At 52.3% G+C, this 18,499-nt stretch overlaps 1 protein-coding gene across 1 annotated transcript; it reads right to left on the bottom strand.

Moving 5' to 3' along the window:
- Positions 1-298: 298 nt before the first annotated feature.
- YTHDF2 (YTH N6-methyladenosine RNA binding protein 2) lies at positions 299-18,202 on the bottom strand. The gene is made up of 5 exons (XM_027906791.1): positions 18,150-18,202; positions 17,714-17,738; positions 17,369-17,448; positions 12,071-13,651; positions 299-466 (listed from the first exon to the last, which is right to left on the bottom strand). The coding sequence occupies exons 1-5, from the start codon at positions 18,174-18,176 to the stop codon at positions 443-445; spliced, it is 1,737 nt and encodes a 578-aa protein (XP_027762592.1). The 5' UTR covers positions 18,177-18,202; the 3' UTR covers positions 299-442.
- Positions 18,203-18,499: the final 297 nt, after the last annotated feature.

Genomic DNA, 18,499 nt, shown 5'->3' with positions numbered 1-18,499 from the left:
GTTTAAAAATTAAGAGAGAAACAACAACAAAAAAAAGGCATATGCCACTTATGGACTTGAAAAAATCCCCCCCAAGAAAAAAAAAAAAAACATAGTAAAAAGACAAAAACCAAAGCGTATGCTCTGAAATCACAACCAAAGCCAAAAGAAAAGGGGGACAGGTTTTACCTCTACTCTACCTAGAAGGGATTTTTTTTGTTGTTTTTGTTTTTTTTTTAAGTCCTATGTCTTGTGATACTCCAATACTTTTTTTTTTTAAACTGCAAGTTTGTAAAAGTCTCTTTTTTTTTTTTTTTTTAAGTCAATGAAATTAAGAAAAAAAAACAAAAACCAAAAAAAAAGTCCTAATTCTCTCTGGGATACTCTTGCTCCTTTCCTTTGCCTCTCTGAAGGATAACTGGGATGCAATCTCTGCTGCAGTCTCTGGGGAGGAATGGCCTTTTTACTTGACACGACCTTGGCGTTCCTGCAGAAGAAACAACAGAGATCATGTCAGCTCAGAGCAGTTTTATTCCCCACTGTCACACCCCAGTGTCCCAACACTGAGATGGAGCCCGACCCATGGCAGCCAAGTCAGGGAAAGAGCATTTTTCTTGGCAGGTTTCCTCTTTTCCCCCTCAGCTCGAGCGATTTCCCACCTTGCAGAGCTGCCTCCAGCTCTGGGGTCCCAGCACAAGGGATCCAGCCATGGCCCTCCTCCAGCACTGCAGGAATGTTCTGTCCAAGCATTTCCACCAGGCCAAAGGGGCAGGGCAGCCCTAAACATACCCAGGTACCAAGGGCTGCTGTGCCAGCCCCTCCTGGGCTGTGTTTGGGTTTAACAGAGAAGCTCTCACAGCAGCAGGCCCAGGCTGCCCCAAAGGGTTAGGAGGTGCTGCCCAGCCCACACTCACTGTCATTTCCAGATCATAAGACAAAACCAAAACCTGTCAACAGCCAGAGGGCTCTGGGTTGATGCCCCTCCCTGAGCACAGGCAGGTCCCTGCAGTCTGGGCACAACGGGCACTGTGGTGCTTTGGCTCTGGCTCCCATGGAGCAAATCCATCCCCACCCCAGCCGCTCCCAGAGGTGCCAAGTCCATCCCACCTCCACAGCAAAGCAACACCTGCAGCAGGTGTCCACAGGCACAGCAGGTTCTCCCTCCCCACTCTGAGAGGAGACGCTGTCAGGGCTCCAAAACTGGCGTGATGGTTCAGCCCAGAACGTTTCCCTGTGTGTTGTCCAGGGCTGCACTCCCTAAAATCGGGGCAGCAGCAGAGCTCCCTGCCTGCTTCCTCTGTCACACACTAAACCTGTGGTGGGTTAGTGATGGGAGGCAGCTTCCCACCCTCCTGGCAGCTCACACCACCTCTGCCACAAACACAGGGAAGGAAGCCACGTCCACTGCTCAACCCAGGGCGAGCCCATCCCCAGGCAGCTTCAATCCTGGGATAACAGCACGTGTAGCCATCTACCCTCAGGAACCTTCCCAAAAAAGGGAAAACTGGCCTCCAGCTCAGAACAACACCCCAGGCTTTGGCAGCCCCCTCAGCCACATACCCGAGGAGGCTTCACCTCCAACTCCTCTGCACCAGCTGGATGCGAACGGGGTCGGGTGTGATCCCGTGCACAGACTGTCCTCTGGGGACAGGGATCACACCAAGGCACGTGTTCTCTTCAAGACCACTTACCCCACTTAAGTGGATTTAATTCCCCCCTTCTCCTGTAAACTCTGCCCAAATCTGCTGCAGTGGCCAAGGCTGCCAAATCCCAACCGCCAGGGCGGGGGAGCAAAGCCAGGCCTGAACACGGAGCACAACAAGCGCTGCAGGGAGAGCCACAGCTCCAAAGGAAGGTGCCAAGCCCTGTTCCTGGCTCTGCAGCCAGCACGTTATGTTACACATGGACAGATGGCAACGTGACTCATTCCTTCGGGAAGCGACTGCCCCGGCTGATGCCGCCGCTTCCCGAACACGGGCACGGGACGAGCCGGCTGCCAGGCTCAATCACCCCCCTGGCCACCTCCAGGGACAATTCCCTGGGCTGGCACAGTGGTACAGGGTCCTGCTGCACATGTTACCTGAGCAGCTGGACCCCTAGCAGTTGCCTCTCCCTGCTGGGAAGGTGAAGCGACCTCGAGGTCAGTGTGGAGAAAACAAGGAGACAATCCCAGGGAAAAGGTGACTCCCCCCCCCCTCAAAATCCCAGGGTGCCAGCACAGAAGGCACCACCTTCCAAAGAGAGTAGAGCAGATGTCCTCATGTCCCTAAGCTAGAGAGGGGACCAAATTGAACATCTTCAGCTCGATTTTCCTCAAGCCAAGTGTTGTTTCAAAGCTATTGATCCACATGGGAGGAGCAAGGAAAAGACACCAGCTCAGACCGATCCCCTCAGGGACAGGAGGGGCAGGCACAGAAATGGCAACTTCTGTCCCCTCACTGCTGCCCCCAGGGGTGCAGCAATGTCACAAACCAGGTCCTGAATCAGCTGATAAGAGATCACCTTATCTGTTATCACCTTGTCTGTTCACGCTGGGGGAAACAACAACAACAAAAGGCTCAACAGTTTGCACAAAACCACAGTGACAACGGGTGACAACACTGCCCACTTGTTCAGAGCCTCTTCCCTTGATTAACGAGCAACAGGAGCCTCAGCGCTCCCGGCAAAGGGAAGGATTTTATTGCCACACCACAGATGGGGAAACAGCAGAGTCTAATCCCAAGGAGGGCTTGGAGAAGCAGCCAGGGCAGGGCTCCCAGCCCTGCACACAAACCCTGGTGCGTTGGGACCTGCCTGAGCTGGAGCACAGCCCGCAGCCCTCGGGCAGGGAAGGCCAGGCAGCAGCATCAGTTCAACCCCAGAAGGTCCTCCTGATTTTCACTCCAAAGCTCGGCTCACCCACAGAGGAACAGCAGGAGATCCCCTCAGCAGAGCTGGTCTGTGCTACCAGACTCCTAATCACAGAATATCCAGAGCTGGACCCACAGGGATCATCTCCATCCAGCTCCTGGCCCTGCACAGACACCCCAACAATCCCCCCCTGTCCCTCAGAGCGTTGTCCAAACGCTCCTGGAGCTCTGGCAGCCTTGGGGCTGTGCCCACTGCCCTGTAACCAAATCCTGGCCTTGAGACACACACAGTTCTCCCTGATCACACATGTCAGGAGCCACAGCAGCCCCACTGCCCTCCCAGCAGGATCTGCTCAAGGCATGGACACAGCACAAATGATGAATGATGCATCATTTTGCTTATTAAGCTCCTCAAGCAGCCTCGAGTCCCAACATTTACAAACCAAACATGACAATTTCCTCTTGTCAGCATCAGAAAGCCGTCAGGGTTACAGAGAAAAGCTACACCCCAGCCTGTCTCCCCCCCAGGAAAGAGGATAAAAACCAGGCAGGAATCTGGTTATGGCCTGATAACTTCATCCTACCTCCTAATGGAGCTCAGCACCAAGGAGGACAGAATATGGACACAAAAGTGGTTCTGTGCCAGAGGAGGAAAGGCCTTTTGTTCCACAGATCAAAATCAAACCCAGATATCCACAGAACCCCAAGCAGGGCAGACTCACACCACTGAAAAAGCAGGAGACATGTGGCCCTGGACGCTTATTTCCATGTCAGAGCAACCAGCCTGGGGCAAGAAGGACATGAAGAGAGCCAGGACTTTCCCTCTCCAGTGGGTTTTCCTGCTGCTTCCCAGCATCTTTCCAGGCACCTCTTGACAACTGATGCAATCAATTGCAAAGGACAAACCTCCTCTTGCTTAAACACCACATTTAATTGCCTGAATAAAGCAGCCCAATTCCCATAAACATTTATAATGACCCTCCCACAGGGAGCCTCGTCCCTCAGGGCAAACCTCTCGTGCAGGATGGTGAAAAGCTGAGAACATCCATGAATATTCAGAGCAAAGAGGGAGGCAGAGCAGGCTGGGAGGATTCCCAGTGGTATTCCATGTGAGAGGACAACTGGGATCACACCAGGGACTGGAACTGGACTTGCTGGCTTTGGAGCACAAGCAAAATAACACAACACAAGTCCTTTCAAGTCATTAGGGAGGAAGAAAATTCTCCCAGTCTTCAACCAGGGAATCTTTATTCTTCCCCACCACTCCAAGGGAAATGTGTTTCATTACTTTGGTTGCCTTAAATCATCACCCAGGCAATAAGGATTAGCACTGGTGCCACGAGACTCTTTAGAAAAGGAAGGAACTTCGCTTTAATGTTCTATAATCCTCACTGCAGTAGAGTTAATAAAGCCTTTGCAGTGTCCCCTGTCACACTGTGCAGGTTTAATGCCAAGGACTGAAAGCCCATGGAGCTTCAGTGGAATCTGTGGCTCCAGATATTCAAAAAATATCTAGAAAGAAGAGTGAATAGTAAAGTGACCAAGTTTACTGATGATATTGAGCTATTCAGGGTAATAAAAATAGCAGCCAGTTGTGGAGGACTTGGTGAGAAAAAGCAGCTGAGCCTTGCAGTGAATTTGGTTTACCTGGCTGAGATAAATTTAAAGATGCATGTGGGAAAATCCCTGCCCTAACTCCAAACTGGCCATTGGAAGCACAATCTGTAACCCCAGGAAAATGGAAACCCTCAAGAAAAGCAACCATCACCCTGAACAGAACCCACCACTCTGCTGATACACAAACCCATAGGAGGCTCTGGAAAAGAACTGGAAAAGGGTCAAAGAACAACAGGGATGAGCGAGGGACAGAAGGGTTTCCATCTGCAGAGCCACTGTGCTCTCCAGCCTGGAAGAGATGACTGGAGAAGCAGAGCAGACAGGGAGGATACTGAAATAACTGATCAGCACCTCATCCAGCACAAGAAACCAGGGGGAAATCACAGGAGGCAGACCCAAAATAAAATAAAAGGACACATTTCCTCACACAACACAAAATTAAGTTGAAGAACTCGAGAGTCTGAGGATGCCCAAGGAGCATATTGGACAAGAAATCGTGACTAATAAAGGCACAACCTCTGGGTCACAGAAATTCCTGAGCCACAAGTTGTTAAAGGCAAGGAAAACTCCAGAGATGGATAAATAAGTCCTTGTACAGGTGTTTGCAGTCACATGAGATGCCAACATCAGACTGCACAGACCCAGTGAGGCTAAAGCACCACCTCCACCCCAAATAAAGCAGAAGAAACAGTTCATGTCACAAGAAACACACACCACAATATTCTGCATTATGAGAGGACAAGAGGAGATCTATTTGCCTGCTTCTGTCAACCATGAAGAGCTGAATTCACGAGCTCAGGCAAAAGAGCCAGCACTCCCTATAGTGTGTCCCCTCATTTTACAGCCACTTGAGAGGCAACACAAAGCCACATTCACTGGAACGTGGTTTTGTGTTTCAGCTTCTTTTCTTCCTCCCCTTTAAATCTATCAAGAGCACGGCACTGGAATTGGCTGAACCCCAAATCAGGACCTCAGGACTTCTTAAATTCTGCAAAGATGAGGATGGGGAGTTCTCTGAAGTCGTTTTACGGGGAGATGCCACCACAAACAACTGAGCTGAGGGAGCAGAGCCTTTCCCCTGAACAGATACACACCAGGAAGGAAACTCAGAAGAGCTGGGTTCTCCTTTCCCCCCTTAAGATTAGAAACAAAAGACACCAGATTTAGGTAGATTTTATCTAAGTCTTCTAAACTGGGATTATATTACAATAGCTCTGCAGTTAACCACACACAAAAGCAGCTCAGCATTGTGCTTTTAAGGAAAAAAAAAGAGTTCTAATGATACAGAACCAGGAATTTCCAAGTCCTCGCTGAAGGAGGCTCACAAAACCCAAATGGTTCATTATTAACTGTTCAAATGCACTGTTACATGACTTATATGTCAATTAAAAAAGCCTCACACTGGGCACCAGTCACTGGAAGGAGCTACAAACAAGTCTCTATCCCAGCCATGAGTGTGGATAATGACAGCCCTTGTTAACAGGGACTTCCCCGGGTAACTGCTGTGGTAAATAAGGGTGGCACTGCTCCTGCTGCCAAACCTCCAGCGGTTTGCACCACCGAGGAATTAGTTATTAACTCAACAAAGCCATCAAACAGGACAATTACTACCAGGTACAAACAGGAGCAGGCAGGAAAATGAGAGGGCTAACCGTGGGGATGGAGCTCACACGGGACAGCACAAAAACCTTCGTGAACCCGAGACGGGCAAGAAGAGAAAAAAAAAAAAGCAGCTTCTTTCAGGCAAAAAGCTGCTGAAGAATTACACTTTCAACAAGAACAAGGGAGGAACAGTGTGCAGGGAGCTGCTCTTGATGGGCTGCCCACCTTGGGATCCTTAATCGGCTTTCAGCCACGTCTTGTGACCCACTGCACTCCTGCACCAGGGAGAAAATCCAGGGAACTGAACCAGGACGTGCCCTGGGGCTTTCACTGAACACAACAGCTGCCTAAGAGGTTTCCTTGGAAGATAAGGACTTTTTCTGGACAAGCAGCTGTTCATAAAATAACCTGGAACACAATACCTGTGTCAGTAGCTCTTAAACTCAATGTCAGCAAAGTTACCCAGAATTTGGCAGGGGGGAACAAAAAGAAAGCAGCCAGAGCTGCTGACACCTCACACACTCCTTTCTGCATTCCAAGCCCTCCATGGCATTCCTAGGGAATTTGCCAGCCACACGTGTGCAGTTTGTCATAGAATCACAGAATGGTTTGGGATGGAAGGGACTTTAAAGATCATCTCATTCCACCCCGTGCCATGGGCAGGGACACCTTCCACCAGCCCAGGTTGCCCCAACCTGGCCTTGGACACTTCCAGGGATGGGGCAGCCACAGTTTCTCTGGGCAAAGCTGTGCCAGGGCCTTCCCACCCTCACAGGGAGGAATTTCTTCTGGATATCTAATCTAAATCTACCCTGGGAGCTGAAATCACCCAGCCAACATAACCTGGAGGGGAGGGGCCAGGAGGCTTTAACCACACCAAGTGGGCAAAAAGCGGTTTGGGAACATTCACAAGAACAGGGTGTGGGATAAACTCGCCCTGCTCAAAGCCATAACTGTGAGAGCTCCTCACTGCACGTGGCCTGCACTCTGTCTGCCCCAATCCCAACCCCAGTCCTTGAATCCTACAACAGCCTGGGTTTGAAAGGGACCTTATAAATCTTCTAGTTCCAACCTCCTGCCATGGACAGGGGGAAAACAATTGGAAAAGAACTTTAAACAGGGCATCTCGACAGCCCTTTAAACCAGCTTCAACATGAGGACTTTAAATACTGAATTATTTTATAATATTAATACATGTTACATTAAAATATTACAGACTTCTAACAAGATGCTAACAGAGAGAGACAGGGCTATGAGGCAAGTGCAACAGGTTTGCTCTTCCCACCACTCAGCTTCCACTTCAGTTGCAGTGAAATGGCTCCCAGCTGCTCCTGGTTTTAGGGATGAGGAAACACAGTTTTCTGCTGTCTGACAGCAGAAAACATGGATTAGAGCATCAGCCAGATCTAAGCCTTCCCCTCCAGTTCTCTCCTGCCTTTAGACAAAGCTGCAACCACGGAAAACCCACGAGTGTTGTCAGGGGCTGTGGAGTGCTGGCTTGAAAACATCCTAAGCACAAAGCATTCCTTATGTCAAACAGCCAGTGCCAAACCCCTGGAATAAGCAGGATGGTTGGTTTCCCCTCTATTCCTGAGCAAATATAATTCCTGAGCATGGACACAGACCCAAAGGACTTAAACAGCCTGGAAATAAACTGAGAGAAACCATGTGCATTGCTGAGCAGCACAGAGAGGGAACCCTGTCCTGGTGCATCAATCAATTAACTTCACTATGGCCAGGATTTGGAGCAGAAAAGAGCAAACAGCCTTGGGATCATGGGATGAAAGGAACTGTGGGAGTGCAAGCAGTGTGTTCCCTCACTGCCACGGGAAACAGTTGGCTTTGCCTGGATGTGGAATATCCAGGAATTGAACCCTGTGGTCAGAAATACTGCCCTGCAGGATATGGGAAAGCCAAGGCAACGCAGTATTCCCAGGATGACCGAGAGCAGGAGAAAGTGCTGGTCCACCCTATAGGGAATATTCTCTCCCCTCCCCTCTGAGGTTATAAATTAGGAAGAAGAAAAGGGCTTTGTGAAGTCCATCAGAAAGCATTCCTGTATTCCAGGGACTGTGAAACAGGCTGTTTCACAGGCTCACACAACACCCCTCAGTTATGCCTTAAATCACATGTTCCAAGGGGGCAGTGACACTTGACACTATTAATACTCCTTTAACCAGCACTGTCAGCTGAGCCACAAAGAAGCACAATTCTGGAAATAACAGCTCCAGACTGGCCAATCCCACCTTTCTGCTTCAGGCTGGTGAAGCTCAGCATGGAAAACCCCACCAAAGCCCACCCCATCCTGCCCAGCTCAGCCTGACTCAACACCCAAAGTCCCAACACAGAGTCCCTTTCTCAACTGCAACCCTGACCATCTGACTGCTTTTCATGGGATATCCTTCCTAAAAGCCCTGGAACCTGCAAGTAGTCAAGTATCCCAAGCCTGGGTAGGGAGAAAAGAACCAAAACAAACTTCCCTCAGAGTTTCCATCGATTGCTTTTCCACAAAACACCAGGCAGACCTTTATTGGGGATCTTTGCACCCAGGTCATGGCAGCATTCCTAGAAATCCAAGTGCATGACTGCAGGCCAGGGATTTTTGTGGTCATTTAAAAAAAAAAACATAAAATAATTCTTACAGGGAAGACATCAGTGACATGCTCTGCCATAAGAGCAGCTGCTCTGGGTTTCAAGGAGTCCTAAACTGCTCTGGGTAGGATTGCACTGGGAGTTGGCTTCATCATTTTGGGTCAGGAGAACATCCAAGCTTTTTAAATAACTGGATCAGTAGAGCAAAGCAAGATACTGAGAAGGAATGGAGATGGACCTCCAAGGATAGGATGGGCACAGGCAACAGGGTTATTGTTATTATTATTATTACTAACAAGCAAGAGGATTATTCCAGTGTTTCCAACACTGAACTACCTACACCCTTCACTGGACAATGGGAATAACACAAATACCAAGCAAAGCATTTTTCATATCATTTCTTGGACCTGCTTTAGGGAATGCTGAAGAAATGAGGAGTATAAAAGAATACTCAAGAGCTCCCAGACTTTCACAAGAGCTCATCCATTTCAGGAAGCAATCAGGAATCAAACTGCAAATCAGCCAAAGGTCTGGGCAAGTTAAACCTGAGTGAGACAATTTCAGCTTGGGGGAAGTTTCAAACAAGCCAAACCTTAAGACATTTAAGCTTCAAGGAACACGACTGCAGAGCATTAACACCTCACACTGTGGCAGAGACAAAGAGCTGGGAGCAATGGGATTTCCCCAGCACAAAAGCAGCACAAAAAGCAGGCAGGGAGCTGCTGCCAGAGCAGCATTTGAACTTTTCAGTGCTTCAACCCTGGTTCCTCATGGATTTTTTTTTTTTTTTTTAATTCAGGTGATTACCTGAGACGCTTCAAGGCAGACAGAGCACGGCTCGGGCTTTTTTGGCACCTACAATCCCAGCGTGAGCATCACTCCAGGCAAACCCCAAACCCTGCCAGAGCAAAAACAACTGGTTCTCAATGGAAACCACGAAGAGAGCAGTTACAGAAACCTCAACCGCTTTCCAGGCTGCGTCAGAGAGCGACCCAGGAGGTCAAACTGTTCTGCAAGAACAACCGAGTCACTTCCCCCGTGCCGGATGTCCCAGGGGCCCGGAGCGCCGAACAGCGAGGGAGTCAACGGCAAAGAGCAAACACCAGCCCTGTTTCCACACAGCTCCCTCCTCATCTGTGGATTCCAGAGACCTATGACTAAGTTCCTTTTCAAAGAATAAAGCGCTTTCCTAATCAGCTGCTGCTGCATCCACTCTGGACGTGGATCGGGAAGGCGGCGCTGGCGCTCCGGGTATTGCCGCTGCTTCCGACCCTCCACGGCACAGCCCAGAGCGAAGCAAGCAGGGGAGGAGACTTCAAAATGCAACTGGGAAGATGGTTTACAACTTTAAGAGGATTGCTAAGCCTCGTTTCCGGTGTCTTCCTGATTTTCAGGCTTTACACAGCAAACACAGGAGTTTTCCACAGGAAGAAACCGTCGGCCTGTCCGTTTTTCCCACAGCCTTTCCCACTCTTTCCCTCTTCTTTCTGCTTACAGGTACTCAGTATTAACTCTTCTCATCCATCTGTCCCTCATCTGTCCTGCAGCAGCATTTCCCCTCTCCCCTGCATTCTCTTACAGGGCCAAGGTCTGACTCTCTCATGCTGTAAACTGTTGCTCCTTTAAGTCTGGAGGATGTCACAGAACCATGGAATGGTTTGGGTTGGAAGGGACTTTAAAGCCCATCTCATTCCATCCACTGCTAAGGGTAGGAACACCTTCCACTAGACCAGTTTGCTCCAATTCCTGTCCAACCTGGCCTTGGACATTTGCAGGGATCCAGGGGCAGCCACAGCTTCTCTGGGCAACCTGTGCCAGGGCCTGCCCACCCTCACAGGGAACAATTCCTTCCCAACTTCCCACCTAACCCTGCCCTCTGGCAGTGGGAAGCAAACCTTTGTGCTTAAATGCTCCATGTAAAATATACATCAAAAATTCTAAACTGCATCAACTGTCACTGTGAGCAGCTGCAGCTCCTGACTCTGTTCTTCAACTGCTGGGTGAAAAATTCCCCGTTGCTGAAACCAAAGAGACCATCAGGAAACTTGGCAAACTCCCAGCCAGCTGTGCTAATGCTAATTTGTAATTATCATTTTTGATCAAACACAAGCCAGACCTGCAACTGTGGGGAGGGGCAGCCCCAGGTGACTTTACCACAGCTGAACCCAAGCAAGATTCAAAGCCCCACTGGCCACTGAATTTGGGGCAGGATTTTCAATTAAGGAGCAGACGATGAGAGGAGGCTTTGAGCCAACCCCAGCAGCACCCAGAGGAGCTGCAGGCAGGTGGTGAGCTCAGCACAGGTGCCACACTGGTGGTGACAGCAGGTGACAGCCCACCCTGGCCCCAAACACAGCCACGAGGAACGGAATGACCCGATCCATGTCCACTGGAGACAGGACAAGCAGTCACAGACTTCAGTTACAGTGAAGGAGATTTAGGCTGGGCATTAGACAAAGCCTCCTTACAGGAAGGATAATTAAGCATAGGAATAGACTGCCTAGGGAGGGACAGGAACTGCTGTTCCTGGAGGTTCTACAAGTGGTGGGAAACATCTGTCACGCTGACCCCACTGTGGGCACGGGGTGGATTAGAGCCATCTCTGGTTTCTACAACTCCCCAAACCCCCCCCTGATCTCCAAGTACAAACTGCTTTGACCCAGGAGCTGACAGGGGCACAGAAATACATTTTGTTTAGAGCACAGCACTCAGGGGAGGCTGAGACTCAGGGCAACCCATGTGGTCCATCAGAGGCAGGGCCTGGGCAAGGCTCCTCACCCTGCTCTGCCAGGAGCTGGCACCTGATTCACAGACTGGTTTGGATTGGAAGGGATGTTAAAGAACATCCAGTTCCACCCCCTGCCACGGGCAGGGACACCTTCCACCAGCCCAGGTTGCTCCAAGCCCCTTCCAGCCTGGCCTGGGACACTTCCAGGGATATCCAAGGACAGCCACAGTTTCTCTGAGCAACCTGTGCCAGGGCCTCCCCACCCTCACAGGGAAGAATATATCCCTAATATCCAATCTAAACCTACTCTTTCAGTTTGAAGCCATTCCCCCTTGTCCTGTCACTTATAAAAAGTCCCTCTCCATCCTTCTTGTGTGGGCTCCCTTAAGGACATGGAAGGCTGCATTTAGGTCATCCCAAAGCTTCTCTTCTCCAGGTTGAACAATCCCAACTCTCTCAGCCTTTCCCCACAGCAGAGATGCTCCATCCCTCTAATCAACTTGGCGGCCTCCTCTGGACACTTCCCCCCCAAACAGGGGCTGCCATTTGGGTGTGGGTTGCAGGTGAGGGCAGGCAGGTAGCCATAAGGCAGCTGATGCCTACCAAGCCTGTTCACAAGCCTGGTTCACACCCTGGATTTAGTCCAGCCCGTGGCAGCCCCTCCTGCCCCGCAGGACTCGTCCAAGCCCCACAGACACGTTACCTTTTTAACATTTTCCTCCTCCTCTTGGCGTTTCTCGTAGTGTGAGAAGTCATCAAAGATGGAGGTGGTGTGCTTGTAGGTGGCAATGATTTTCAACACCTGCTTAGCCTTTTCCAGAGGCACCTCCTGAGTGTCCCTGGAGTTGGTCACTGGTTTATTCTCGTTGTTCTCTAGGCGGATGTGCCTCAGCTGGCTGTTGGGAACGTCCTTCACAAAAATCCACCTGACATCAAAGCGTCCCTTCCACTTGTCCTGGGACCACACCCCTGCACAGGTGTTATAGTCCACAGCAGATTTCATCTCTGCCACGCCGCAGAAGTGGCCGCTACCGTTGACGCTGAACAGTAAGTACACGGGGCCCTTGCCGTTCATGGAGCGATAGGCCGCGTCCAGTCTCTTGTTGCCGTGCTCCGTGCTGCACCAGATGTTGTACTTGATGGAGCGGTGGATATCGTCCTCCGAGTAGCTCTTGATGATGAACACCCGCCCGTGCTTCGGGTTCCAGTCAAAATCCTTGGGGTTGTAGTTGTTGATGGACCTCAGCTTCTCCAGGACCGGGTGCGGCTCCGAAGGGGAGCCGGAGCCGGTCTGGGCCGCCCCCACCCCGTTACCGTCCACGCCGTTCTGGCCAAAGCCGCCGCCGCGGTTGCGGGGGGCGACCCAGCGGGTGGGCTGTGCCGGGGGCATGGGCAGCGGGGCCGGCTGCGCCGGGGGCACGGGCAGCGGGGCCGGCGGCTGCTGCCCGCCCGCAGCCTGGGCCACCGGCGGGCTGCCGGCCATGGGCTGGCCCACGGGCTGCGGGGACCCCTGCGCCGGCTGCTGCGCCAGGTTCTGCACCAGGGCCTGCGCCGGGGCTTTGGCCACGGGGCCCTTGTTGTCCCAGGTGCCGATATCCATGTTGTGTTTGATGGGGGGCGGCGGAAGACTCGAGCCGGCGATGCCGTTCTTGGCCTTGAGCTTGGGCTGCTGCTTGGCGGGTTTGCTGGCGATGTCGGCCCACGAGGCCGGCTTGGGCGGCGCGATGGTGGCCGGGGGGAGGCTGCTGGAGGCCACGATGTTACTGGTGATGGAGCCGCTGCCCACGGCCGAGCCCACCACCTTGGGGACGCTGCTGGCCACGTCCGTGCTGCCCAGCTTGAGGGCCGCCATGCCCTGGTCCAGGGTGTTCATGCCGGGGGCCTTGTTGAGGGTCTCGCTGGCGAAGGCCGACTGCCCGTCGATCATGGCCCCCCCCAGCGAGCTGGGGGCATAGGCGTAGTTGCTGCTGTAGCCCGAGCTCTGAGTGGACTGTCCCTGAGAACTGTTGTTGCCCCAGGCTGAGAAGTCGATCCCGCTGGGGAAGAAGTTAAAGCCGTGCTGCCCGAGGAAGGGGGTGCTGCCCAGGGCCCCCGGCTGCCCGAACATGGCGTCAGGGAGGAAGTGGGGCTCCCCGTTGCTCAGCTGTCCGTACGAGGTCAGGTAGGGCATGGGGGGGTCTCCCCCCGTGGACCAGGCAGCCTCCCCTAGGGAGTAGGAGAATCCGATGGAGGGGCTGAAGTAGCTCGGTAAGTAGGAATCAGACATTGCAGTGTATGCATTGTTCTGAAAGGAAACCACAACAACATGAGCGCTGGCGAGCCAGGAGGAGCCGAACCCATTTCAAGGGACCAGGAATAAAGCCAGCTCCAGACTTCCCGTGCCCCACCCCTCCCTACCTTAGGGCTGGGCAGATAAGCAGGCCCAGCCTTGAACACCTCCTTTGTTACAAGGGCTCGAAAAATCTGTTTTATTGCCAGGGAGGTTAAAGACAAAGGCTCAGACGGCTCCCCACGTGGAGTTCCTGATGCGTGGAGTGGGGCAGGACACCGAGCTGCCCCAGAGCTCCTGCTCAGGCTTTAAAACCACTATCTTACCTTGCATCCAAATATCTTCTGTTTGTAGCTACTCCCAACGAGGGCTTTTCTTGCCTGTGTAACATATTTAGACCTTATTCTGGTGTTGGAGGGAAAGCTGGTGGGAAGGATGCAGGCAGAAGTGGAAGAAGGAGGAAAAGGATCCAGTGGAAGCACACTGCCAAAATTATGTGTGTCCCTAATTGCCTTCCTTAAACTTGCTACCCACGGAAACAGCTTTATTCCCACAATTTAAAGTTGCAGAGCTCACAGTATTCCAAGAACTTGCAGTTAAATAGGGATTTAAAGCCTATTCCTCAGAACACCAACTGCTCCAGTGCTGTGGGCACATACTAAAAAATACCTGGAAATGGGGAGTAATCCACAGGGTCGCAAGAGGAGCCTTTTAGAGGCAGCAGCACGAGCAGGTTTCTAACCCAGAGAGGCCAAAAAAAAAGACAAACCACCCCGCTCCGTGCCTCGGTCTCCCTTTTTAAACATCCAAGTAGCCTTTAGGTTACAAAAACAAACGCCTAATTTGACAATTAGGGAAGTTCTCAGACATCCCTAAGATTTGCTTACATGAAAAAACCATCTGTCATTTCCCATTCCAAGCCAGGTCCCCTCCGGGGAGCGGTTCCAGCCGCGCTAATGGACATTATCCTCAGTAATTTGAACCTGTGAGCAGCAACCTCAGTGCTGCCCCAGCCCCTGACAGGCCAGCCCAGTGCAGGGGAGATCAAAGGCAGGTTCAGCTCCCAGCTGAAAGCCTGGCTCTGCAGCGGGCCCCGCTCCATTTCTGGTTGAATCATGTTCTCACGTGCCAAGCGCCGGCTCCCGGAGGACTTCACGCCGTGCTGAAATCCAGGGAGCCTCTCAAGATGGCTCTGGCACCCTCCAGGAACAGCTGGTTTGCCACTCCACCTCCCACAGGGTTACAGGAAGGCAACAGGTTTGGGGCCAACCCAGCCCCAAGTTCACAAACATTGACAGGAATTCTTTAATGTAAGATTTCCGTGGCACTTCACGGTGTGAAGGCAGGAAAGCTCACAGAGGTGCTCCCTCCAGCCTTTGCTTTCCCACAAAAGCCTCCAAATTAGCAACAAAACTCACTCCCACCCAGGGGTTTTACTAACTGAGGGACTCAGTCCTGCTGAACCCAGGGCTCAACCTGTCCAAAAGCACCAGCACTAACAATAATTTGTGAGGCAAACAGAAGAACTTAAACCCCTATATTACTGTTTTGAACCAGCAAAGTCTCTTCCCAAGTCAATCCCTTCAATTGTAAGAGTAACACTTGCCCTCCTAAAACTTCCTTTAATGGAACAGGAACATGCTGGGCCATCCCTAAACCCAAGGCAGAGCTGTTTGCTCTCCACAGGACCACGGGAAGCGCATCACTGACACATTAAAACCTGTCCCCTTGTCACCTCAACCACGCCAATAAAACTCCACCAGCTTCTCATTCCCTCCATGACTAAGACTTTTCACAGAGTTAGTTCCTCAAATTTGCTGTTCCCCCTTCACCTAAGACCACAGAACTAAGTGAACCTGACCTAGTGCTTCTGTTTTTTCAAGGGCTGAAGAATCATTGACTTTAAAACCCACAGCGACCCCATCGAGGGGCTGGCAGAAACAGCCACACCTCCAAGAGCAGCCAGGGAATGAGGAACAGAGAAACTGCACAACTTGACCTCCTGTGAGTGTGGAGAGCTTGGGAAGCAACCCCAAAATTCCTTTAACTCCTTGTCCAGAGCCACATCTCTGACTTCTCCCTTTGCCACCTCCAGCAACTTCGATACCTTTGTATTTCTGAGCAGAACTGTGCCTCCCTCCAGGCTCGGCCTCTCAGGGTTTGGATTCTGTTTTATGGAGCTGAGGAGCACCACAGCACAGCGAGGAACTGAGACAGAGTCACCCAAAGGTCCCACTCCAAGATAACTCGGTGGTTTCCCCTCCCTCCTGGCTCAACTCCTGCCTCCTGGGGCACCTCCAATCACTTCCTGATTTTTAAAATGCGTTTTTGACACACCAAAGGAAATTAAAGATCCGTAAGTTCTTCATCAAACATGCAAAATAGAGTAAAAGATCGTGTTGCTTCAAAATTGTAGTTAACTCTCATTCTCTTTAGATTTAAATAGAAAAAATACCATCCACATTCAGAAGGAATCTGGAAATTGGGGATGTTGATAACTGGGATAGAAAAAAACCCCACCATTAAATGACAGCTACCAGAAAAATAGCTGGTTTTATTCAAGACTTGAGAAAGCAATCACACTCTTTCACCCTGTGAAGGCTGAATTTAGGCTTGTAACTTTTTAGGGAGCAGAATACAGCGAGTTATCTCGATGGACAGGTGAACTCTGAAGATTGTGAACAGCTGACAGGACACAAAGAACATTTACCCTCAGACCTTTAGCACAAAAAAGGAAAATACCTGTTGAAAATTTCACTGAGGCAGAAAACAGTGTCCCAATAAAACAGGCATCACCTTTACATGAAAAAAACCACAATGTACTGACTGGTAAAAGTGGGCAAAAATAAAGAAAAGGGACACCAGAAGAGCTTATTTTTACTGATCACAACTGAAAAGAGAAGCCAAGAGAACGAACTGAGAGCTCTGGTGCTACTACAGATGTTTATCTCCGGTGCTCACTCCTACATCTAATCAGCTGAACTCCATCTGTTCTGTGTCACTCCCCTGCAGCTCATTAAGGAAAACAAACAAAAACCAGTTAACAGGGGAGCCAATCTAAGGGAAAGTGAGGAGGAAAAGTAGCTGGGAGCCTGAATTCTAGGGGCTGGTCACAGACCCTCCATCCGGGGTTCTCACAAAGTCTCAACACTCTTTATCACCCGCGGGCTCCGGGGTGTTTTTAGTGTTTTTTTTTTTTTTTTTTTGGTGAAAAACAGAAATCACCATGACAGGCACTGTCAGTTGACTCGGTGCAGAGATAAGAAGGTTGATCTGATCCTCCAAAAGCCCTGCTGAGCACAGCAGCCTCGTGTGAGGCAACTTCCCAACCCGGCTCAGCACATCTGTGTGGCGCAAAGAGCCAGGCACCAACACAAGGCACAAGAGCAAAACTGAAAGAGCAGAAATGGTGACTTGGAGGTTGAGGAAAAAAAAAAAAAAAAAAAAAAAAAAGGAGCTGAACACCACGTGGAGGAAGTTCTCACAGCCTCAAAAAGCAGCTAAACCCCTTCCTACCTCACCCACCCACCACAACCTCAAGTCAGAGTCAGTGCTTCCTGCCTGCAGGAAATGCAGGTGTAGGGTGGGAAATGCAGGTGTAGGGTGGGATATAAGGTGCTGGCAAAGATCAAAATGCAGTCAGGGGAGATGGGAAACACATGCAAGGAGGCGAAATTCCCCTCTGCTGGAGCAGCAGGAAGCCAACAGGCACCCGGTGCTCCCGGTACTCACCGGGCGGGCCTGGGGGCTCAGATAGGGCTCAAAGTCGTCATCATTCAGCCCATCCTTCTGGTGCACAGAGCCGTTTTGCACTGAAGAGAGACGTGAAACTTCAGAAAAACAACGTGCAACAAACTCCCCAACGTTTACCGACTCAAAAAGTATTTAAAGCCAAACCCTTGCGACACGACGAACTCCCGCCGGCTCTAACACACCGCACGCAGCACAATCAACACCTGCAAACTTCCCGCAGCCACGCGGGGTTTGTTCCCCTCCTGGCTCCCGGCAGATTTTGGGGAGGCCCTCCTTCCCTCCCTCGCTCCCTCCCGCGTTCCCAGCCCTGCCCAGGGCTCTCACCTTTGTTGCCTTGGCCCTTGGGTCTCTGGAGCAGCGGCGGCGCGGGGGGAGAGAGGGAGGGAGAGAAGGAGAGCGGTGAGTCAGGGGGAGAAGCGGCTCCGGGAGGAGGAAGGACGAGCTCGGGGGGAAAACAGACCCGGCCTGGGGGAAGGAAGGGGGAAAACACACCCGGGGGGGAGGAAACGCAGCCCAGCGAGGGCCGCCCAGGCCCGGTGGGGACGGAGCCGGGCCTGGCGGGGAAACAGGCCCGGTGCGGGACAGGCCCGGCTCAAGGAGCGGGGGAACAGCCCCGGGCCCAGCCCAGGCGCGGCCCGGCCCCGCCGCAGCACAATGGAGCGCGGCGAGGCCGCGGCCGCCCCGGGGCGCTCCCCCCGCGCTGGGCCCGGCGCGGTGGAGCTCGGCCCGGCGGCGCGGGCGGCAGGGGGAGGCTCCGTACCTGCTCCAGGAGGCTGCTGGCCGACATGGCTCCGCGGCGGGGGCTGCGGGCGGGGCGGGGCGGGAGAGGAGGAGGAGGAGGCGGCGGCGGCCGCGCTTTGTCCGGGCCCGGCGGGGGCTGCGGGACGGCCCCTTGGCGGACTCGGCGGCGGCCGGCGGGGCGGAGCGGAGCGGGGCGAGGGGGGGACGCTCTATCCCCCCGCCCCCCCGGTCTCTATGGCCCCCGGGCCCCGCCGCCTCGCGCTCCCCCCGCCCGGTCACGCGGCGCCGCGCGCGCCCAGGCACAATGGCGGGAAATGAGGGGGGGGGGGAAGGGGGGGCGCTCGCGAGGCATGCCGGGACGGAGGAGGA

This window comes from Empidonax traillii, unplaced genomic scaffold, assembly GCF_003031625.1.
Source record: "Empidonax traillii isolate 1590-97213 ecotype Southwest subspecies unplaced genomic scaffold, ASM303162v1 scaffold1356:size330773, whole genome shotgun sequence".
Taxonomy (NCBI): Eukaryota; Metazoa; Chordata; class Aves; order Passeriformes; family Tyrannidae; genus Empidonax; species Empidonax traillii.
This window is presented reverse-complemented; position numbering and strand designations above follow the sequence as displayed.